This window comes from Xiphophorus maculatus, chromosome 16 (assembly GCF_002775205.1).
Source record: "Xiphophorus maculatus strain JP 163 A chromosome 16, X_maculatus-5.0-male, whole genome shotgun sequence".
Taxonomy (NCBI): domain Eukaryota; kingdom Metazoa; phylum Chordata; class Actinopteri; order Cyprinodontiformes; family Poeciliidae; genus Xiphophorus; species Xiphophorus maculatus.
Window position 1 is genome coordinate 10500225 of NC_036458.1, and position 23812 is coordinate 10524036.

General features: G+C 39.0%; 5 protein-coding genes across 5 annotated transcripts; 1 reads left to right on the top strand and 4 right to left on the bottom strand.

Annotated features, from left to right (window-relative positions):
* Positions 1-1604: 1604 nt before the first annotated feature.
* Positions 1605-2529, bottom strand: LOC102228541 (claudin-4-like). Its single transcript, XM_023349436.1, has one exon. It carries the CDS (start codon positions 2504-2506, stop codon positions 1859-1861), a length of 648 nt encoding a protein of 215 aa, XP_023205204.1. The 5' UTR covers positions 2507-2529; the 3' UTR covers positions 1605-1858.
* Positions 2530-4019: 1490 nt separating this feature from the next.
* LOC102222946 (E3 ubiquitin-protein ligase TRIM39-like) lies at positions 4020-7744 on the bottom strand. Its single transcript, XM_023349433.1, has 8 exons — positions 7605-7744; positions 7254-7339; positions 6675-6947; positions 5361-5438; positions 5027-5266; positions 4810-4936; positions 4694-4720; positions 4020-4579 (listed from the first exon to the last, which is right to left on the bottom strand). The coding sequence occupies exons 2-8, from the start codon at positions 7284-7286 to the stop codon at positions 4035-4037; spliced, it is 1323 nt and encodes a 440-aa protein (XP_023205201.1). The 5' UTR covers positions 7287-7339; positions 7605-7744; the 3' UTR covers positions 4020-4034.
* An 886-nt stretch (positions 7745-8630) lies between these two features.
* On the bottom strand, positions 8631-9896 carry LOC111611699 (GTPase IMAP family member 7-like). Its single transcript, XM_023349435.1, has 2 exons — positions 9845-9896; positions 8631-9655 (listed from the first exon to the last, which is right to left on the bottom strand). The coding sequence occupies exons 1-2, from the start codon at positions 9876-9878 to the stop codon at positions 8631-8633; spliced, it is 1059 nt and encodes a 352-aa protein (XP_023205203.1). The 5' UTR covers positions 9879-9896.
* Positions 9897-10985: 1089 nt separating this feature from the next.
* Positions 10986-16859, top strand: rsad1 (radical S-adenosyl methionine domain containing 1). Its single transcript, XM_023349434.1, has 9 exons — positions 10986-11253; positions 12166-12299; positions 13014-13218; positions 13296-13661; positions 14936-14999; positions 15080-15227; positions 15490-15544; positions 15671-15774; positions 15924-16859. The coding sequence occupies exons 1-9, from the start codon at positions 11116-11118 to the stop codon at positions 16027-16029; spliced, it is 1320 nt and encodes a 439-aa protein (XP_023205202.1). The 5' UTR covers positions 10986-11115; the 3' UTR covers positions 16030-16859.
* Positions 16860-17735: 876 nt separating this feature from the next.
* On the bottom strand, positions 17736-19890 carry LOC102222177 (dexamethasone-induced Ras-related protein 1-like). Its single transcript, XM_005801536.2, has 2 exons — positions 18468-19890; positions 17736-18381 (listed from the first exon to the last, which is right to left on the bottom strand). Exons 1-2 carry the CDS (start codon positions 19006-19008, stop codon positions 17861-17863), a joined length of 1062 nt encoding a protein of 353 aa, XP_005801593.1. The 5' UTR covers positions 19009-19890; the 3' UTR covers positions 17736-17860.
* Between the last annotated feature and the right edge of the window lie 3922 nt (positions 19891-23812).

Here is a 23812-nt window from a genome sequence, read left to right on the forward strand (position 1 = left end):
GGCAAAGATACAGTCTGTTCCACAATTTAAGAGCAAAGGCCCTTACTACTCTGTGCTTTAATTTGGACCTCAAGATAACTAATAGCAGACCTCAAAGATCTAGAGGAGGAGTCTTCAAATCCAGGTCTCCAGGTCAGGTGTCTTGGTCCCTGGTTCAACACACCCGATGCAAATAACTGAACCTCCTCACTAAGCAATCAAGTTCTCAAGAGTCCTTCTAATGATCTCTTTATTTGACTCAGGTGTGTTGAAGCACAGACACATCTAAAAGTTGCAGGACACCGGCATTTGAGGCCTTGATAAAACAGTAGTTGAGGTAAGATTAGATGAGAAGTAAAGGTTTAATCTGGCTTTTGTGGAATCACTTAATCCACTAGTTTGTGTTGATCTATCATATAACATCCAAATAAAATACACCAAATGTTGTGGTTGCAAATTTAGAAAAGGGAGCTCTAGAGGTATAAATACAGATTCAAGACATGGTGGTGAAACAGATCTACAGCTACTCAGATTGGGATCAGTAAAGAGTCATAATGTCCTGAAGACTGTACCTTACTGAAGTGACATTGTTTAAACTTTATTGCTGAATAATTGCTGTATATCTTCTCATTGTAAATTGTCATCAAACCTTAAAGTGATTTTAAAACTGGACCAAGTGTTTAATATATAAGCTATGCACTTGTTCCACTCTGCCGCTTTACAGTTGGACTTTCAAATAACGCAGACTTACAGTATTCACAGCCTTACTCCACAATCACTGGTGCAGGCGTACTTAGGTCATGTATGAGTCACCACCTGGCACTCAGAACACTGGCCACTGTTGTTGCGTTGTTGGAATAATGGTTCTATAATGTGGCATTGTGTTGCTCGGCTTACGAAGAGAAAGGAGACAATCTGATGGGGGTGATGACATCACAGCAGAAGATAAAAATAAAAAGTCTCAGAAATCCTGAAAAAGAAAAAAAAGCTATTTATTTGCTTTGTATGCACTGCGTGTGATGACTCGGGAGAAAGATCCAGTACAAAGAAATGCTCCCTGGTACTCATTTAATCATATATTACTGAAAAATAAGTACACCTATATAACTAAATAATTCTCAATGTAGCTTAGTGATATTTAACATTGATTAATAAATTAGTGGAAATATCTATTATATTTTAAATAGGGCTACTTTATTTAAACTGTTCTATTAAAAAGCATTAGCAGAGTTTGGTTGATTTAAGTATGATCCCTCACCGTAATCTGTTGATGTTGTTGTTTTGGGGGGTTTTGCACTGTAAATCATGTAAATTATTTCTTTATGTTCCTGGCACAGTGCAGCTGGGACAGGAAAGAGGAGATGGTAGATAGGACAACACAAGAACACACACACACACACTCTTCTCAACAATATGGCTCCTCAAGTATGTGTACAACACTCCCTATTGTTCTATTGTTTCTTCTTCATTCAGCAGAAGAGATGTTTATGTATTCCAGTCAAACATGGTTTTCCTTTGAAAAAATTCCAGTTAATGCAGTTCTGATGTAATGCATCTTTGGTAAACACATACAGTTCAAAGGTTTTCAAAAGAGATTTTATATCTGTAAAAATGTGCACACACAATTTTCCTCATTAGAGGATACAACTTTTATTGTATTGGACAGACAGACAGAAAAAAATGTTATTAAAAAAAAATTGGGTATGAAATCATAAAAAAATTACATTTTCTCGAAAAAGATTCATGTAGCTTTTTTTTAAAGAAAAAAGTAAACTGGAGAAACATTATATGTATAATTATGAAAAGGAGCGAACTCAAGAGGAGCAAAAATGAGTCATAATGTCATAATTTGGGGTGGATTTGAAGCTCTTGAGGCGTTTCAGACGTAACCTTTGACCTGTGTTGCGGGAGCTCTGCGGGGACTGCTTTCTCCGCTGCTGAAGGTGGGAGAACCCGGGATTCCAGGGGGACTGGACCCCCCATAGAGCAGAGAACCACCAATCAGAAGCAAAGCTGACGCCACCCAGCCGATGTAGAGGGCAGGGCCGAGTTCTCGCTTGTGTGGAGCCGCCACATGTGGGTCGTAGAAATCCCTTATGATGGAATGGGCCGTCCAGCAGACAGGAACGAGGTAAAGGAACCCTGCGATGGCAAACATGGCACCAGAAATGCGAGCGATGCGGGCCTTGAGGCTGTTGACGCCTATACATTTGGTGCACTTGACTCCGAGGACCCCCAGAGCCAGAGCGACACCACAGAGAAGGATGGAGAATACAGTGAGGCCACGGGCGGCCTGCATGTCGCTGGGCAGAGCCAGTAAGCTATCATACACCTTGCACTGGATCTGACCTGTGCTCTGCACTATGCAATTCATCCACAGGCCTTCCCAGATGATTTGAGCCGTCACTATGTTGTTGCCTATGAAAGCAGTGACCCTCCAAAGGGGGATGGCACAGACCACTGCACCACCTACCCAGCCTACAATGGACAAGATCAGGCCCATCAACTGCATGCCCGTGGTTGCCATAATGGAAGGTGTTGCTTGAATCAAATGGATTTGTCTTGGTTTTATGTAAGCTTGAGGTCCAGAGTCAAATCAGTGTCCCACAAGAAAGAAAACAGTTTGTGTTGCTTTGAAATGTTTGGGTCTTATTCCTTCCTCTGTGTCAATGTTGATGAGATCAGCTTGGGTTCCACAAGAAATTCCTGAAATTCAGGAAACAAAAGTTAAACCAGTAGAAGTTTTAGAACATACAGAGGGATATTATTACAATTCAAATGACATTTTTACAACATTATAGGGTAATTATGTTATGGAAGTTTAGTGAATATATTTATCATAAATATTTGGACACAAAAAGGCCCATGTTGAGTGGATTCCAGGGAGCGCTGCAAAGAATAGCCCTCTTTGACACACAGATGTGGGTGTTAAGCTACGCCTGGCCGGGTGAGTGGATAATCTCAGAAAAACATGAAGGGACTCAAGTGAACACAAGCAGCTTTCATGAGACACTCGTGGAGTGGGCTAACAGAACCGGTTTCATCCGTTTATTACCGCTCTCTCATTTGACACCATCATAGAATAAAAGCAAACATCAAAGGGACTTACTGCAGACACTTATTGTTAAAAAAAGGGTTTTATACATTCTTAAAAAAAAAAAAAAGCATATTAGATTTGCCTAAACTGTTTATAACATAAGTTCCTTGGGAGGCTTAAAACTTCCTGGAAGGCCCAGATTACTGTTTTTTTGTTTGTTTGGTTTCTTACCTCTGTGAACCTACAAGATTCACTGATATCAGTGTGTTACATAAAATGAGCCTTTTAAGTTATAAAAGTTGTAAACGTGGGTTATCTTTATCTGTTATCTGTTCCTTTTTTATCAGAACTATTACATAAAACACACTGCCTTTATGCATGCATTTATTTGCTGGACATAAGTCAAGGTTTTTACCTCCTCACTTCTCCTCCTTGAGATGATCCACAGGTGTGTTTGTTTATTGCTCCTTCCAGCAGACGATGCCTGGAGTTGCCCTGAGAGTTCAGCAATGTCAGCAGAAAGGCATCAGGGCTGTGAGGCTCTCTATCAGAGGTCGGGTGAACTGCAGCAGAGAGGTACGATCAGCTTCCAACACCCTGGACAGGACCGGACTGGGCTGGAGATGGGGCTGCCCTCAAGAGATGCCAGCTTGAGTCTGTGTGGCGGTGGGCAGAAGCACGAGCTTGTGTGTGTGCACGAATGTGTCATTGTGTGTCTCCCAGTGCCTGGTGTATGAACACAATGCCCTGCTGTTTGGCTGTGCCCCCTCTGTCCCAACTCTGCAGCCCTACACATCCATCCCTTTATCTCCTCTTATTCGAGGGCATCTTCTTTACTTTAACATTTTACCTTTCTTTGTTATTTGTTTCATGGGATTTACTGTAGTTCTCAAGTGTAACGAATCAGTTATTTTCACAGAATAATATGTGGTTTATTGAAGATTATACAATATACATCTCATTTAATAAATTAGACAGAATCAGATAAATACTAAGAGGGAACTTCAAACACAGATGCTCAAATGCTGCAGAAGCTTGAAGTGATGATCAGTGGGGCTACGTTCTTGCCACCATGCAGACGTCCAGGACTGAAAATTGGGTGAAGCCGGTCTTTAAACCTATCCATGAAGGTGTAAATATGCACTCCTGATTCGGCGCAGTAGAAGGACACGCGGCCTTCGGCGTAATCCAGAAACACTGCCACAGTTCTAGGCCGCTGCTCAAGAGCCACAAAAGTGGCCGGAGCGGTGTTGGCAACATACTGGCCTCCACTCTTCAGGCTCAAAGTCCAGAAGCCATTGGCTGGGCAAACAGTGAACTTGCCTTTCCTGTTTATGGACTGCCTGGCAACGCCCAGGTTCCACTCAATCTTGTCACCAACCTCCACCTCCCAGTAGCACCTCCCACTACAGAAGCCTTCCTTGCCCAGTACATTGGCCACACGGTCAAAGCGTGTGGGATGATCTGGAACCTCCTGAAGCTTGTCGGTGTGCCTCACTCGTTTCCGGTCATCTGAGACGGAAAGGAAAGGGTGGGCCGTCTTTCCGCTTAGGTTCACCTCCACTGATAAGGAAGACAGCGGAAAAGCAAAGAATAATTGAAACGTCATGGCCAGACCATCTGAGATACAAAGATAAAATACTTTCCACCTGTGTTACATCATCAACAAGGCCTTACCTGTATACTTCTCAAGTCTTCTTAGTTCTGAAGACAGAAAAAAAGAAATGTTATTGCCACCTCGTTTACTGCATAGCAGTAACATAATATACAAATCCACAGTCAAAATTACTCACCAGCTTTGGAAAGCCTGTTGACTTCTAATTTAATTTTTTCCAAGATGTCTGACATTGCTCTTCTTGTGACTCCAATACAAGGATCTGTTTCAATGCTGACCTTGGACCAGTCCCTCATGTTAGTGGGCTACAAAGGAAAAAAAGAACAATGCTCAGCAGGGGATGACAAGAGCACCTCAACATCATTGTATTTTCTGTTTCACATGGTAATTCTTACTAAGAGGACTTGCTTCATGTCGTCATTTTGATCAAAAGCCTGAGGATCGGGTTGATTCATGTGGTTCCTCAGTTGCTCAATCTCTTCCTTGATGTCTTTTATTAGTGTTTGCACTCTTTGCTCTTGCTCCTTTTGTTTCTCTTCAATTGCAGAGACAACAGCTTTATGAGTCTCCTCCATAGCACACACCAGGGCCGAGAAGACCTTTTGACTCTCGCGCACCTCACGCAGGTAAGAACTCTGATTAAAAAAAAAAAAAACACGGAGGACTCATTAAATTATTGAACTACTGAAGTATTGAATTTGTATTTTTTATGCCACAGTTTCAACTTACCTTTTGGACATCCAGAGAACATTTTAGCCTCTCTATTTTCTGCAGCCTGTCCTTGATCATTTGCTTAACATCTATAGCCTGTGGACATGGAACAATAACCTCAGCAATACAGTGTATTTTTAAAATCCTTCTTATTATCAAGCAAAGTTAACCGGAGAAAATACAAAATTTAGTTTTCAAATCATGGTTGTATTAATTAAGGGGCATTCAAACCAACCTTGTTCTATGTAAAAACACATAATTGCCCACTTTGTAAAATCATGAATTAACTGATTAACCACATTTTCCACAAGTTACAACAACATCTGATCATTACCAGACCTGTAAAATCAATGAATTACAGAAATGGAACCCATCTAACAACATAAATTAGGCTAAATCATCTCAAAACACTCTGGTACCCTAAACTAAACTAAAATTCAAGAACATGAAACATAAAGTCTCTGACATTTACCAGTCTGGAAAGTGTTAAAAGTCATTTATAAACCTTTTCAACTCCTGAGTCCATAAGTGGGAATCAAAATTACTCCAAAAGCTCATCAAATACTCATTCAAGAGGTCCAAAGACAGAACATGAAATAATTTTCCAGTATTTTTGACCGCCTAAAATCCTGCAACCTTCACCTGCCTCAGCTGATGTAAGTGTTCATACATGGAAAAACATTCTGTACTAACAAGGCAAAAGTAAAATTTCTGTAAAGGTGGTTATTCTGTTAGATCTGGCAGGGAACTAACACAGCATATCAGAAAAAGAAGCATCGTATTATTACCAATGTAGTGTTGGTAGTATGATGACCTGGGCCTGCTTTGCTGATTCTGGACTTGGAGGACTTTTCAAAATTGCTAGCACCATAAATAAGCTCTTTATAATCCTAACAGAAAAGGTCAGCCCATCAATTCATAGTCGTAAGCTTCAGCGGACTTCATTGTTCAGGAGAACAATAATTCTTACAACATCTATAGGTCAACCCTGGAATGTTGCTAAATTAAAGCAATTCTGCAAAGAAGCTTGGGCCAAAATTCATCCACACCATGAAAAACACTGACTGCTGCTTATTGAATATCCTTATTGAAATAGATGTGCCAAGAATGGAAGAACCAAATATTAAATTTAAGGAGTAATTACTTTTCTAATATATACCCAGGTAGGTGTTGTTATAGCTTTTTTTTATGTGATGAATAAAGTTATCAGAAAATAAATGTCACAAACAAAGCAGAAACACAAGAGAATTGTGCTGAGGCAAGTACTTTCTCACATGTCTGTACACTTGACGTTTTGGACTAATCAATGTGTAATATAAGCAAAAAAAGTACCTTCTCTTCTTCTGGCGGTTTCTGAGGTCGTGCTGTTCTATAATTTTCGGAAATATCTGCCAAAATATGGTTGACACTGAGGTCAGGCGTTTTGGTAAACAATCTTCTACAGTCAGGGCAGTATTTGGATTGGCGTTGAGTCCAGAACTGGCTGAGACAAGTCAAGCAGAAGCTGTGTCCACAGGGGATGGTCACTGGGTTGGTGAAGATGTCTCTGCAGAGGAGGCACAAAAAGTGCTTCTCGGGGAGGAGGCAGATGGAAGAATCTGTCATCTGCAAAGAATGATTACATGTTTGACAAGAAATAAGGTACAATATCGTAACAAATATAATATACTTTCACAACTGTAAATTGGTTACACTATGAACCCATAGTTCTTGTTTCTCAAGGTATTTAATTATCCTAAAGTTTTTTTTTTTCTTTTGGTACAATGCTAAATCAGAAGTAATTAGTCAGAAATGGGAACATACTTTGCAGTATTTCAAGATGAGTAAGCATGATATCCCGTAAGCTCAGAGGCACTGAGAGCATAAATGAAGAATATAATTTTAGGTTTTACATGTTGAGCTGAAACATACCCCTTTGACTGTCTTCTCTTCCTTGGTGCTCATTGTCACTCCCAATGGTATTCGCGTTTTCTGTGATCTTGGTTCAGATAGATTAGCTGAGAACGGAAGCAGAAAAGTATGTAGTCAAACAGGTAACTACCAAAGATATTAGTCTACCTGTAAAACTGAAACTTCTACAATTCGGTTTTGATTTTCTTTGAGTAGTCTCTCCCTGTTTTATTACGCTGTGATAACAAAGTAAACCCTTGTTATATAAGAGGCTCATAAAAAGCTCAAAGAACTTACATAAAGGATCATAAAGTCAATTTTTTAGATAAAAGAAAACAATCTTAAAAATGCTTGACATAAATGCAGTCTTACCTTCCGCTCTTTTCCACAAAGCAAACTTTTCCACAGAGAAACTATTAAATTGAGGTAAGAACAGAAGAATACTGAACCTTTTTGTTCTGAACAGGTGTGCTCAGCTGTGAGTGTTATCAAGGAGAATGGGCAGGTCTTTGTAGGGAATGGCAAACATGAGCAAGCTTTAACTCCACCTCTTATGGTATTGAACCGTTCCTTAACTCATTGCACAACAAGGGAGTGAAGGTGGTTCAACATACTGAGTGTTCACGTGTCAACAACAAACAATATACTGTTCAATCAGAGTTGAGTGAATAATTTTTATTCACCACAATATTTTAAATTTAGACACCACCAACAGATCCTTGAAGTATCTAAATAAAACAAATACATCTTTTTGCATGAAAAGCCTTAAAACAAATATAACATTTATTGCAATCAGATAAACTTAATTCGAGAAAAATGAAAAAATTCAACACTTTATTTGAATACATGTCTTTGTTCTTATGACAGACATATTAAAATTGAAAAATAATTGTTCAGCAAAATCACCATTTTCATTCCTCTTTACATAGTCTTAGTAGATTGTTCAGATTTCTAGGACATATCTCTGTGTCCAGACAGGTCCAGATATCTCTATGTTTGGATCATTATGGTTTGTTTAATTTATGCTGGAGGACACTGAAATAAAATGTATTTTAAAGAGTTCATAATGCCATGCACACAAGGTTATAAGTCATTTTGGAAGACAAACAAGCCCACAGCATCACATATCCTCCATGGTGGGCATGGAGTGGGATGTTATATTGCCTATCAAACCTGTGAAAACTAAGTGAAAAGCAATCAATGTTCTAAGAAATACCGTTCAAAGACTTTCAAAATAGGTTAAAAAAATAATGCTTAAAGACACTGAGGCATCAGAAGAAAGCCTCAATCAAAACAAAACATGATGAATGAGAAATGACTCCATGTGTTTCAACTTCGGCACAAATAAGCAAAAGCCAAACATTTATTTCTACACAGAAAAATTAAGTAATCATCCTGTCATGTACGAGGAACTGCAAAGAAACGGTTAATGAAGATAGAATTAAAATTGAGTCTAGCTGGTGGGGCAACTCTGTTCTCCATATGCTTGATTGCCACATGAGCAGTTCCGCCTGCAGATCCACCAACCACCCCACCTATAACACCATAAAGAACTATTCCTCCCACCCCCTCAATAGATCCAAAAAGTGCACCAATCACGGCCCCCACAACTAAACCAGTCCCCAGCCCTCTGGCCAGGGATGTTCTGAGCCAACCGTTATCAAGCTCTGCCTTAGCCTGAATCTCTGCACGTACATTGGCGATGTAGGCATCCTTCTGAAAACACAACTCCTCTGGCATATACTGCTGCTCCATCTCATTCCATGTTCGCTTTATCTCCTCTGCCTTCTGTTTCCTGAGCCTTTTCTCCTCCTTCCTCACACTGTCCTCTGCCGTTTGGAAAGTTCTGCTGGAGAAGTGTCCCCCTCCCAACGAAGCCACCATCAACTCAATCTTTCGCAGAAACTCCTTGTCCTGGCTTCGATCTCTCCAGTTCTTCTTGAAAACATGAAAGCGCCCACCATACTTCTCAATCAGTTCTCTGAGATACCATTCAGTCTTCTTCACCCTGTTTTCCAGAGAAGCTCCATCCAAATTTCCTTCATAGGCAAAGAGAACCATGCAGTGTTTCAGGCAGTTTGCTCCAAAGCGTCTTTTTAGCAGCCAAGGAGTTTTCATGTCATTTGGGGAGATTTTCTCAATGTCAAAGGCAACAAGAAAGGCATGGGGACCAGGTATAACTAAACACTTAGACCTCCTGAGCTCCATCTTCCTCTTTACATGAGTTATATCCTTGTCATACATATTTGGTCCGTTGACCACTGCTACTGGTCGACCAGACAGCTCTCCCTTGTTCTTCACACTTGCAGAAATACTGATAACATCCTTTGAAAAAGCCTCCTTTCCAAGTATAGCATTGGTTAGTTGGAACTGAGAGGGTCCGCTGCTACCGACCACCAAAAGCCTCAGTTCCTTTGGAGATCCTGTCAAGATAGGAGTCTGAGATTTAATTTAGCTTCAAATAATGCTATGAATTGACGTTTTAGCTGTAAATTTAAACAGTTCAAAAGGAATAAATAGAAACATGTTGCTTAGTTCAATCTCTTTCCTAATACTAAAACTAAACATCTAGTTTCATCTGCATTTCTACAGTATTAAATGTAAAGTCTTACCTTTCTTTCTTTTATCCATTTGACTCTGATTCATTCTCTTAAGGGGGTTTAAATAAACATGATCACTATGTATCTTGTGCGCAGTGAAAATGTATCTGTGTCCTTTGCTCTTGTCTGTTTTAGTCTGCCTCTGTTGGGTATCAGATTTGATATTGGCTGGAAAATATCCTCAGGGTCAGAAACCAACAGTGAGCTCATCCACATTTATTGACGTGTCAAATAAAAATCTTTGTTTAATTATTTAATACATTTTCCTGTTTTGTATCATGTGGTGGAAATCATATGGTATGGCAAAGAGTTTAGGAATATTTCAATTGTTGGTGTTTGTTTTATTATTATTTATTTATTTTTAAAAAAGCTTATTTTCTGTTTGATTATTGATCTTTTCTCTGTAATGATCTAAATGGTTTGATTTTAACCTGGGACCAGCTGATGCTTGAAAATTCAAATAAAGTGAACTCAACAACTTAGTAAATGTAGCAATATTTTTATATAAATAAAAAAAAAACATTTAGCAGAAAAAATTGGTCATCAATGCAACCGTACGTATTTCAGTTTGTATCATTTAGTTAGTTGTTTTAAAATGCAGCCAACATTTGCTCTAAGTTAAAATAAATTTCCAAAATCTAAAAAATTTTAGATATTAGATCTAACATCTATTTTGTTAGAGGTTAGATATCTAACAAAATTATACAATTTTTGTGGCATTTATATCTGTCAAGTTTGTATACTTGGTAAACAAGTACCTTCTTATTTGAAGGCATAAGGATTACTTAATACATGATGTTGAAAAATCCAACCTTAAATTACAAAACAAAATAAAAATAAATAAATAAAATGTGCAATTTGCATTGTAATGGTAACTCTCGTCTAAGATCAAATAATTGGGTTTAATACTAAAACTAGTATTTTTTTAAACAAAAGAAATGAATAGAGTTACATAATCAAACAGTCAGGATAAAACATGAGTCACAGCAGGAGAAAGCGTGAATTCGGTTCGATAAATCGCCCCCTACATTAAAGGATGGTTATTTGAATACATAAATAAGTTTTGTTCTGGTAAAATAGCGCCTCCATGTGATAAAACTGCAGAACATACCAAAAGGAATTTATTTGACGTATTTCCTGTTTAGACAGACGTCACACCCTCTGAAATAATGGACGGAAAAGCATGTTTATATTGATTATTTGTAACATGGTTGTCATAACAACCGGTGTTGTAATGGAACGTTGTAGGATGGTGTGATCAGACAGCTACATTTGTTAGCAGGATGATCACACACATGTTCCGTAAAGCCAGTTGCTTCTCACCGGGGCTGCGTCGCTTTTCTGGCCTGAAAGTGACCGAACATGTGCCTGAGAGTCCAGCTTCCCCTCGTCTCACTGAACAGGCGTCATTATATGTGCACGTAAGCTACATCTTTTCCTTTAGCCGAGTTAGTTATCGGGGCCTGGCATAGCAATGCATGGAAGGCACATTCAACACCTCAAAAATAACTGCCGCTTCCTTTCGCCGTTAATGCGGCTCGTACCGCTGCGTGTCCCCTCACAATATATGTATATCAAAACGTGCGGCTAGATCCCGTGAGGGGTGCCATTACTTTTGTTGGCATTTCGAGTAACCATGGCGACGTAATTATCGAAAAACGAGCCAAATTCAAATCAAAACAAATTCTGATACTGTTTTTGTGTTAGACTCAACAGAGATAATTTCGTCTGCCCCTCTGTGTCTCACTTACACACGACAGTTTTCATGTTGGATTAATTGCCATAGCAATAGGACACTGAGGAGAACAGAGATGTAGAGAACTACATAGATGGCTGAAGGTAAGAACTACAGAGATAGTGGACCACTCAGTTCCTACAGAGGAGGCCAGAGCTTCCAGTTAGAACTACAGAGATTCCACCTTGGAGGAACACTTACTACAGACAAGGTGGCAGAAGAGCAAGTTCCATATGACTCATGAAACTTGATGCCCCTAAACTGACAACCACTTTGGACTCTCAAAATAAGAACAACACATACCCTACAAAATAAAAGCCACTGGCAGCATTTATTCTAATTTTAGCTTATACACTAATTTTAACATACTGAATGGAGTAAGTCCATGTTACTCAACATGCTTGTGACTGTCCACATGCTATTGAGAACATTGTAGCTTACTTTAGCATTAATACTAATTTATAGCATCAGAACGCTGGGTTCCAACCGATGGGTACACTTTGGCAGGCCCCTTTCTTCAGAAATGTTCTAATTTTAAAGTATTCTATTTTTAATGCATATATTATGTATACTTTACTTTTTGTTCTCCCTCCCTTAGTGGCCCTATTGTCTCCGAAGGTGCACCTACTGCAATTTTAACAAATACGTATCCAAAGAGAACAACGAAGACATCATGGCAAAGTGTCTTCAGAGGGAAACTGAGACATTGCTGCAGCTCAGTCAAGTGTCCTGGTATGTTCATTCATTCAAGTCTCTCTTGGGTTCAATCCTGCATGCAGGTTACCACTAATGCAGTGCAGAAATATGGATACCCCTTCAACTTTTTTATATATTGACAACTTACAAACTGGAACTTCATTGCAATTTTCTGGAATTTTAAGTCATGCAACACAAAGCAGAGCATATTTGTGAAGTAAAGGGATAATGGTTTGTTTATAAACCAGTTTCCTGAGTCAATACTTTGTAGAATCACCAGATGTAAATATTTTTTGTAATTCTATTGATTCCAAAAGTATTCAGTCAATTGAGACGATCTTTGTACATCAATTTTCAAGTTTTGCCACAAATTATTAATTTAACCGAAGGTGTGGACTTTAAGTGGGTCTTTCTATTTCTTGAATATGCTTTGATCTAAGTGGACATCAGCCACAATCTAAAGTCTTGTCAGCATTCAAAATCATTCCATCCTTCAATCAACTCTGACCAACGTTTTGCTTCTTTTCTATGAAGACCAGATTTCAGAGGAATGTAAAAACAATTTAGCAAAGCGTGTTATCAGTTCCCTTCAATATCACACTTATTCTCCACTTTGTTTGTCTATCATAAAGTCCTTAAAGAATACACTGAAGATTGTGAACGGATCATGTTAACATCTGAAGAATTTTAAGAGATATAAATATTTTTGCCCTGCAAACACCTTTGCAATCCTTTGGTTTTGACTTGCAGCATCACATCAGTTTTTTTTGGTGGTGGGACTCCAAGCCTGGCTCACCCATCAACCATCGCTAAGATCCTTGAAACGGTTTCCAAGCAGGTGAATCTCTCAGATGAAGCTGAAGTCACACTGGAAGTAAATCCTACCCCTGTGGGGATGTCAAAGTTAAAAGACTACCACCATGTTGGGGTGAACCGTTTCTCCATTGGCGTCCAGGTAAACAGAAATGTTAGATTTTAAGGGTCAGAAAATTATGTCCAGCTACTGCTTATAACACACTGTTATTCCCACAGTCTCTGCAGGACAAGGACCTGAAAAGTTTGGGAAGAGACCACAACTCCCTGGATGCTTTGCAGACTCTGGCAGAGGCCAGGAAGCTGTGTCCAGGTGGGGTGTCGGTGGATATTATGTTCGGACGCCCCAACCAAACAACTGACTTGTGGAGCAGAGAGTTGTCTGAAATGCTGAGGGTGTGTGATGACCATGTGTCTCTGTACCAGCTGACCCTTGAGAGAGGTACTCAGCTGTTTAAACAGGTTCAGTCTGGACAAGTAACTATGCCCACAGAGGAAATGACAGCAGAGATGTACCAATGTGCCAGAACAACTCTCCAGCAGCATGGCTTTCAGCAGTATGAAGTGTCTAACTTTGCTAAAAATGTAAGTGTGTCACAAACAGCCTCATATTATCAATAAATTAAGGATTTTAAAACTTAGATTGACTTAAACACAATTTAAAGGCAACATAGATAATAAAATTCTACTTGTTATTTACCCTTAATATTTAGTTAGATATACTCCTAATATATATGAATGAAAGTTCAACATTTATATACCTGCACATTAGTGCACAGTTCAGAGGTCTGTGTAAATAAGTTCTACGAAGTAATCATAAATCCTTTTGGCAACATATTTCATCCAACTAACATCTGTTTTTCTTTGCTGATCGTGTAAAGCCTCATTCTGCATAAAATTACAAATACCAATGTGCTAAACTCTTATGCACAATGATGAGCTGTTGAAATCCCATGTTGAGTGAATAAAATTAATCATTTTCCCTTTGTAAAATTACAGGTTTTTAGTTTGATGTTTCATGGTTCCAAAGTAGTGTTAAAATATGTTGAAAATGTACATGAAAAAGACCAGGTATCGGATTAAAATCACTTATGTATTTCAGAAAATATTTCATTTAGAATTACTTTTTTTCTTTTAGTTTTTGTATGTCAAAGTACATGCAGTTACTGTCTATTCTGAATAAAATTACTGCCTGAATCTGCTTCAAAGAGTAATAACAAATGGCAAGAAAAAAAACTGTTTTCTTTTGTTTATCTGGGAAAAGAACCATAAAGGTCCATCTGAATAAATTAGAATATAATTAAAAAGTTTATTTACTTCAGTGATTCAATTCAAAAAGTAAAACTTATATAAATTTGTCACATTAAAATTATATTTTTTTATTGTTTATTGCTGTTAATTTAATAACTTATCTCACAGCAAATGAAAACCCTTAATTAAAGTTTTTGAGATTACTATGCTGGAGCAATGAAAAATTATTTTAAATCCAGAAATGTATCTACTGTGTATTATATGCACTTAGTACAATGTTGCTGGTAAAAGCAGAGAAAGAAACAACTAAAACAAATCCAGTCTAACATACCTCCACTTCAGGATCATTGCATTCTAATTTATTGAGATGTGTTTTGAATTTATTAGCTGAAATCTGTCATTCTATAGTCTTGTTTAGCTGTGTTGATTAGTAAACTTGCATAATATTTAGTTAGCATTAGAAAATAGCAATACTGGGTCAAAATCAGAGTGTTTGAGAATTAGAGATGTGATTCCGTTTAAAATCATAAATGTGCTACTTCTTAATGAGATGACGTTTGTTCTGTGCCATTGCTCACAGCAATAACACCTGTCTTTGTGTTGCACAGAATTCAGAGAGTCGTCACAACCTGAGCTACTGGAAGGGAAAACAGTACATTGGTGTTGGCCCTGGTAATTTAAATGAGGTCTCAGAACCACTGGTGGATGTTGGTTGTTCGTTTGCAATCTTATTTGCGTGTGCTGTGGAACAGGAGCACATGGACGTTTTGTTCCCCTGGGGGAGGGAGGCGTTACCCGTGAGGCCCGGACACAGACCCTGGAGCCAGATGTGTGGATCCGCGAAGTCCAGCAGCGAGGACATGGGACAAGGAGGCGGATCCAGCTGGGCCATCTTGAACTGTGAGTTCTTACACTTACAGGCAGTAGCGCTGTGTCTTGCCATGATTATTTCTGGTGATCACACAAGACGACACATTGTTGCAGTTTCCCAAAATTCTCTGGCCATGTGAAAATGTGACACTTAGTTCAGAAGATGTGTGAGTGGCAGGGTTTCAAGGTCTCTGTGTATGCATGTGCTTCAACTCTGAAACATTCTGTCCACATTAGAAGAAGCTGTATTGAGACCTGTCCTTGTTAATTCTGAATGATTTTTGTTTTGCAGATTAGAGGAGGTGCTAGTGATGGGAATGAGAATGACCAAGGGCATTAATCACAAGGTGAAGCTCACACAATAGACTTTTTACTTTCTGTGTGAATGCCTCTGTCACTGAGGAGAATGTCGAGTAGTGAGTAGTTTTTGTAAAACCTGAACATATTTGTCACAATTTTCTGCCTTTTTAAAGCACTGGGAGCTGTTTAGCCCTGAATTAAGTCTTCTTGAAATATTTGGTGGATCTCTTGCTGTCCAAGAGCTGCTGCAGAGTGGACTCCTGATTCTTGATGACAGGTGATTATTTGCTTTTCTACTGTCATGTTTACTTGTAAACACATGCAGTTGCAATCTATATGAAGCTAGATCTAGCATATTTTTTGTTTGGCATAATTAATTAAGCAAACACTGACTCAGACACTTTGTTCATTATTCTTTCTTATTAGGGGTTTGAGATGTTCCTGGGATGGTCTGGCCTTATTGGACAGCATGCTTCCTGTTTTGCTGGTGGAACTGGATAGAATTTTTCCCCAAAAGCTGGCAGCTAACTGACAATGAAGATCTATAACTCTTTAAATCACAACCATGTAAAAAAAAAAACAAGAATTTGCACAATCTGTTGAATTGTCTAAACATGACAGCTATGTGTAAAAGAATAAACTATTTGTTTTAAAAATATGTCAGATTTGATACAATCTGGGTTTTTTTTTAGAAATACTCAAATATTTTTCTTCTGCTTTATGTTTTTTTAATGAATAATCTTTTGTAACCCTCTATGCAGATTTAACAGGATATTAGATGTTAGTTTAAAAAGTCTGTTTTATATCTTCATTTCTTTTCTTGCAGTCTTTTTAAGGTTATTTTAAATACAACAAGAATATGTTTGATTTTAGACACTTTTTGTAATATTTGCTGCTTTATTGGTGGAGATAATACTAGTGCCTGGAGTACTATATAATTAACTTAGATTGGTTAAAAACAATACTATATTTGGATGCTACATTTATGTACTATAATGCCTTGTAGAAGTAGACAACCATTTAAGACTTTCCACTTTGTTATGTAACATCCAAAAACTTTTGTGTATAGTTTTGTGATTTTTTTTTTCCCTTTTCTGATAGAGCATTCTATTTATTACAGAATTCAAATGAATGCAGAAACCTGGTAAGAAATAATGAATGTTTTACTTAAACATAAAACATGTTTATGTTTTATGATAGATCAATGGATTTTTTATCATTGAAAAATCCATCATTTCTGAATGATGGATTTTGATCATTGAACATCCATGATCATCTGTACTCTTTGTCCAATCTAACTGGACATACCCCAGAAAATTAACTACTGATTTTTGTAAATGTATGTATTTTGAAAATAAAAATGCGAAGAAATTGAAAACAGTGTATTTTACTTTTTCCAGTTTTTTTGTTTCTCAAAAAAAAAAAATTATGCATAGAACTCCACTACGTGACAAGACATGAAAATAATCATAGTGTGTGAATATTTTCCAAGGCACTAAATCTGCGATTCTGTTTATTATTTAATTGTTGGCATTTATAGGCTGATTTATATTTTCAAACATGTTTTTTTCCAGAGGTTATGTAACGGTGCAACTTTTGTACAAGAAAATATATACATTTTTGATAAATTCCAGAGTTAGCTCTCCATCTCACAAATGTTATTGATTTGTTTATTTAACAGTATGAAAGGAAAAGTGGTTGAAATGTGGCGTGACTTAAAAAGTAATAGCAGGATCTAAGGAAAATTACTGACTGTAAAACGAGTGGATAAGTTGCCCTCTGGCTTCCATGTGGGCTCTCTCCATGGTGCTGATCTCATTGCAGCTCTCCTCTTATCATTCGCCCTCTCCTCCTCCTTAAAAATATCGCCTTAAGGTTTTGTTTCCTAAAATACAACGTGATTCAGATGTGTGTAAACTACCGGAGCTGATTAAGCAGGATTGCTCCTGACACATTGTAAGGCTCGTTGCCAACCCCAGAGCGTCGTGGGCGCTCCGAAATGTGAACAATCTCTCGTGTCTGATTGGAGACCCTGGAAGACGTTTTGAGTCATCCTCTCTCGCAGATGATCCCCCATCCCACGCTCCAGGTTTTTTACATCCTCACTTGACAACCATCAAGTTCTTGCGTAAATCATTTTCACATTCTCGTTGTAATCGACAAAATGTTTGATCACTGAGCGGAAAGAAAAGAAATCAAGCACGACATTTTAAACAAACTTTTAATAAAGGATGCAATTACAGAATACAAAAAAAACAAAATTAGTGCACCGGTCCGGCCAGGTGCTACAGAGTATAACTCCTTACATGTTATGACATTGCAGCATACTACTACAATTTTGTTTTGTCGAGAAGTTTCATAATTCATTGAACCTGACGCTTCTCGGGTTTCTTGTGTTGGGTGCTTGATCCAAGCACCAGTCGCAGGTCGCTGGTGAAGCTCGGGCGGCGCGCAAGGGGGTCCACGGCGGCGCAGGGTGCGCCGAGTCCCCGGGAGTGCCTCCTCATCCTGATGCCCCGTTTGCCCACGCACAGCGATTGGTAGCTCAGTATGGGGATGATCTGATGCCGCGACGGTCTGGTCTCGTCGGGCAGACCGCCGAGAGCTGCGAGAGCCTCGAAGACAGCCTCCAGTCCGGCGCCTGTTTTAGCGGAGGTTTCGAAGAACGGCGCGTCTTCGCCCAGGATGTCCACCACCTCGGAGTTGCTGAGAACTCTCTGTGCGTCCAGATCTGCTTTGTTGGCGCACACCACGACTGGCCCCCTCGCTGGGTGGTTGGGCTTTTGGAGTTTTGCCTTTGCGGCTTTGATTTCGTCGAGCAGCTCGCGGACTTCATTCAAAGACTCTCTGTCATCCAAGCTGAAGACCAGGAGAAAAATATCACCTGCAAAGACAAAGAAAATTATTATAATTCAGTTTAAGGACATCGACTGTTTTTCTTGGTAAAACTAAGCCATAAACCGTCCTTACCTGTCAGTATGGATAATCTCCGTTTGGCTGGAAAGTCTTTCTCAGATGCCGCATCCAGCAGATCAACCTGGTATGTTTCCCCTCCTATGTGGAACATCTTGCGATAAAAGTCCTCGACAGTAGGCTCATAGTGTTCTTCATAGTCTTCCCCTAAGAACCGCCGGAGGATATTGGTTTTACCCACTTTGGGTGCCCCGAGCACCACTACTCTGTAACAGTTCTTCGACTTGGTCGCACCCAACTCTGTCAGGTCCACCGGCTTTTTGGGGACTCGATCAATCGACACCTGCCGACGCCCATAACTTGAGGATCTGCGGGAGATCATTCTCTTATCCTGCCGTCTCCAGCAACCTTTGACAGTTTTGATGATGCCCATGCCCGTTTTGACTATGTTTGAGACTTTGGGGTGTTGGGATCGCGGGATGAGAGCTGCGCTCTGCAGTACTTGGTGCGCAATTCGTGAATGCTGATGCCCGGTGAAAGAGTTGAACACTTCGAGGATGCCATCAACGGGAAGGCAGAACTTCTCAGTTGTGTTCATCCCTTTGGCTCTTGCCACCGAGAAGCCTTGAGTCTAATCAGCGATCGGTCTCCTCTCCTCCCTTCATGTGTGCTCCGCAACGGAGCTGAGTGCCGTCTCTTATACCCCTGCCGAGAGCCCATGCAGTCTCTGCGTCATCGCTCTGGCTCAGAAAGTATGCCTTTTATAGAAGCATGAAGCACCCGCATAATGTCCAATTAAAAAAAAGGAAAAAAAAGAAAATCAATTTCTCTTTCGAAAAAAGTCTAGATTCATCTAGAAATATAGGTAGACATTACCTGCAGAACATACAGTTGCTTCAACATGATTAAAATCAAGTTAAAATTATGCATTTGAACAATTTGTTCTGAGAAAAACACTCGAAGATGAAGGGTATCATGATCCGTCCAGTCCTATAATTAGACGCACTCTACCTTTTTTCAGTTTCCTCTCTCATGATGGATAAATGGATAGTTTATAGACTAATGGATGCAGAGCAGTCTAATATCCCCAAGTCCCTGCAGACATGACACTGTGGATTGCGGAGTGCTAAGAGTGATTAACAATGTTCTCATGCAATTTCCTGCAGTCGTGATTTAGTGGCAAACATAATTTGCTTTCATATCAGTTTTTTTCCCCCCACATAGTTACGGCATTTCACTGTGAGAAAACATATCAGACTGAACACATACAGCACACCCTGCTATAACAGTGCCAGAGAAGATGTATAGATTTTGAATTCTGTCTCTGTGGAAGCCCCCCTCTTATATTGTATTACATTATATTGTCACGACTAGCTCTAAAGCACTCTCCCTGCTCTGTGATTCACACAGCCTGGGGATAAATGATTCCTCTGCAGTACTCCCAGAACTTTATGATGGAGGATTTTACAACTGTATAATACCAAAGCCTAAACTTCTCCAAGCTGGTACAGCAAACTTGCTTGTATTCATTGTTTCATTCAAGCAAGATCATCTAATAAAACTTAATATTAACATTACCCATCACGAACTGCTTTTTAAACTGAGGTATCTTTAAATTGCCTTAAAATTCTTGCATTGATTTGAAACAATCAAGGATGAAGAGTTTGGACTCCATGCAAGATTACCACCCACACACACGCTTTTCCTGCACTCTGTGTTGTAGCATACACAGAATTTGAAAGGGATCTTTCTGCTACAGCTGTGCGTCTGCTTGGCAAAACACAATTTTAAAATTTAAAAACCCTCACACACTGATCAGCAATAAAAGTGTTCAGACACGAGCAAGTTATACATCCTATGAATGCAGTTGGAAACGTGTTTCTACGACGATCTTGATGTTTTCTCTCATCCATAGGCTAGAAGATGAGCTGTGTTTCGCCTCCACAAGGACTTATTTTAAGAGAACTTTGCAAAGCTTAATTTCTGTTGACAAAGTGTCCCAACTTTCTTACTGAAGGGGCTGTACTTATATAAAAGAACACAAATGAATCAAAAGATAGACATGGTAGAGTGAGGACAGCACAATGGATGCTGAAGGACATCACCAAGCTCTTTGTCAGTGCAGCGCAGAAGCCAGAACATGAGGTTTTCTACGTCAATATGCTTTTCAATGAAACAAGGACATGCTGAGTTGAAAAATCACAGAATGAATTATTTTGAAAAGAAAATGCTTTAAAAAGAGTGTATCTATCTATAGATAGATGGATGGATGGATGGATGGATGGATGGATGGATGGATGGATGGATGGATGGATGGATGGATGGATGGATGGATGGATGGATGGATGGATGGATGGATGGATGGATGGATGGATGGATGGATGGATGGGATGGATGGATGATGATGATGATGATAGATAGATAGATAGATAGATAGATAGATAGATAGATAGATAGATAGATAGATAGATAGATAGATAGATAGATAGATAGATAGATAGATAGATAGATAGATAGATAGATAGATAGATAGATAGATAGATAGATACATGCATACATGCACTGTCCATCCGTTTGTTTCCATGTGAAGCAGAAACAAAATGACACATGGCTTTCTCAAAACAAGTAAAAAAAAATATAGTCAGATTTCAGATTTATTCGTATCCCAAATTGGGAAACTGATGTTGTCAATTCAAGAATAATTTACTTAAAACAAGCTACTATATCTAGCTGAAAAGTTACTTGTAAGTTAGTTTTGTCTTATTTGTACTAAGATATTTGCACTGGAAACCAGATAAAAGTCTTAAGTAAAATTTTGTCATTTTGCAGTGTCTCGACCAGCTGTGCTGATCTAAACAGCTGAAATGTTTCTATTTGTTCGTTGCTTCACAGCTCATGTTAAGTGGTATCTTTGAAGAGCATTTTTTATTCCTTTAGTCGCATATTCAATATGATTAGGGTCTAAAGTTTGACTGGGCCACTTGCCCAGTCAATATGTTTTAAATCAAATCTCCTGTTGTATGTAACAGGTTGCTTACTCAGTGTAGGGTGAACCTCTGTCCCAAGTCACAAGTTTAGCTGCCTCTAACAGGTTTTCTTCCAGAGTGATCCTGCATTTAGCTCCGCCCTTCTTCTCATCCTCTCTCCACCCTGGATTTGTGGTATGTTTTACAGTCAACTCATTTTCATGGCTTTTTTTGTGCTTCTATGATGAACTCTCTCCTTTCAGTTCAGACGGGTGCTGTCTATTCTTTAATGTTCTATAATATATGTCTCAGGTTATTTCTGTTTACCATTAGACAGTGTTTTTCACTGATCTTTCTGTAACCTTTATATTTCATAACTACTAATTACACTTACTTCCAGTCTTATGACCATAGTCATTTTTTGTTAGGCTGCATAACTGATTCATTTCCAACATAATATTCCAAATTCCCAGCCATTTACTGAAGAGGTTATTTTAACTAAAGTAGGTTCAGTCCTTGCAAAAAGTAGCAAAGATATTCAGATTTTCCCATAAATGATCTCTTCTAGTCAGAACTATCTATTCATTCGGTTTTCTGTTTGTTTCAAAGTTTTTAGGTGGGGAATGACAGGTCAGGTTTTCCTGCAGATTTTTGTTCTCCTCACCTTTGAACTCTGTAGGTTTATTTTTGGCCAACATTGAAAATGATATGAGTGGAAATATTTGCCAGAATAACATCAGTGAGCTCTTAGAAATGAGTTTGTTGTGAAGTTTAACAGAAAACACGTTGAACTACCACCACTAGAGGGCAATAATAAGCAGTTGATTTTACAGGTTTTTTTTAGTCGCCTTTTGATGCATTTCTGACATCACATTTGCACGACAGCAAGTGTATTTCTGAAAACATTACAAGTTTCAAAACTTAGTTATGAACCTGAAAAATACATTGTTCATTTCTTAAAAACAGGTATTCATGTCATTGGACGTGTCAGTGTCATTAAAATGAAAGCAATTGATGCAAAGCATTTGCTGCCACAGGTATGAGAAACTATGAAGCACAAATGACTTAATGTTGTGGCGTTGAACGAACAGCTGTTAGAATTTGAATTCTGATCAGAGAAATGAACCAAAGCAATTGAGCAAAATTCTGCTGACCTCCAAAGTATGAAATGTTTGGTAAATGGTCTGTACTTGTATAACACCTTATCAAGTCCAGAAGACCCCAAAGCGCTTCACACTACAGTCATTCACCCATTCACACACACACGCACACATGCGCGCACACACACACTTATTGATTTCAACATCAATAAGTTACTTATGAACCTACAAAGAGCTTCATGCCCAGGAAAGCTAAGCAAACAGACCCCACACACGCCTGCGAACAAGAAGTCGTATTTCCTCTTTTGCATGTGACGTCACTACAACCCGTTTTTCTCTCTTCCTCCTTTTGCTCCTCCTCCCCTCCTGTTTCCCGAACCTCGCCTGCATGTCCTCCTGGCTCTGACCTCCTGGCTCTGACCTCGTCACGTTTTTGTTGGGAAACAAAGAATGTCCAAGCATCTGTTTTGAGGAGAAATAAAGGCAGAGGGCGCCAAGATAGACAGGGAGGAAGGCCAGAGGAAGCGTGCACAGTGATTGGTGTAACTCACACAGAAACAGACAAACCGAGATTTGTAAACAGAACCCACCAGACTAAAACTGGTGACGTTGTGACAGTTGAAATGTCACATGTAGATCCTGGGAGTCTATTTCATTGATTTGCTTGTCCCTAATCTCTGTGCACCTTGGCCTTTTTTTGTCGTCTCAAAGAATGTCTTTGTTGTTTCAAGGTGGAACTGGTATTTCCTGTACATCCTGCTCAGTCAGCAGCAGGACCCACTCATCTCTCCCGCAGTTTTATTCTCTCTCACTTAGGTAATTTCTCACTCAAGATAACAAACTGATCCTCCTAATAGTTCCTGTAAACAATTCAAATTTCAGATTCATAATTTTTGAGATTCCAAACAAATGCGTCTACCTTAAAGGAAAAAAGATTTTTTTGATAAATTATTAATGCATGAAAATGTGGCTTCACAATACCCCATTAGAGCCGATGAATAAATAAAGAGCAGAAAGGAAAAGATGAGGCTGCTGGAAAGGAAATGGTGCGGGGGTTTTTTTCAGGGGGCTTTCTGGGAGGTGTGCTGAGAAATTCTGTCACATTTTGTCTATTTATAACCTCTCCAGGAAATAAGCAAACTCTCGTTAGGGTTCAACTGCTGCATCGTTTTACATCCACGTGAAAGATCTTATCCGTAGAAAACCAGATTATGTATTATGAAATATTTAGAGATCCCGCCACTGGCTCCATGTACAGACGTTTTATATAATTATTTGGTTTGAGTCTGTTGTGTTTACTGTGGCACCCCTAATGGCGTGGAGTGCCCATCTAATA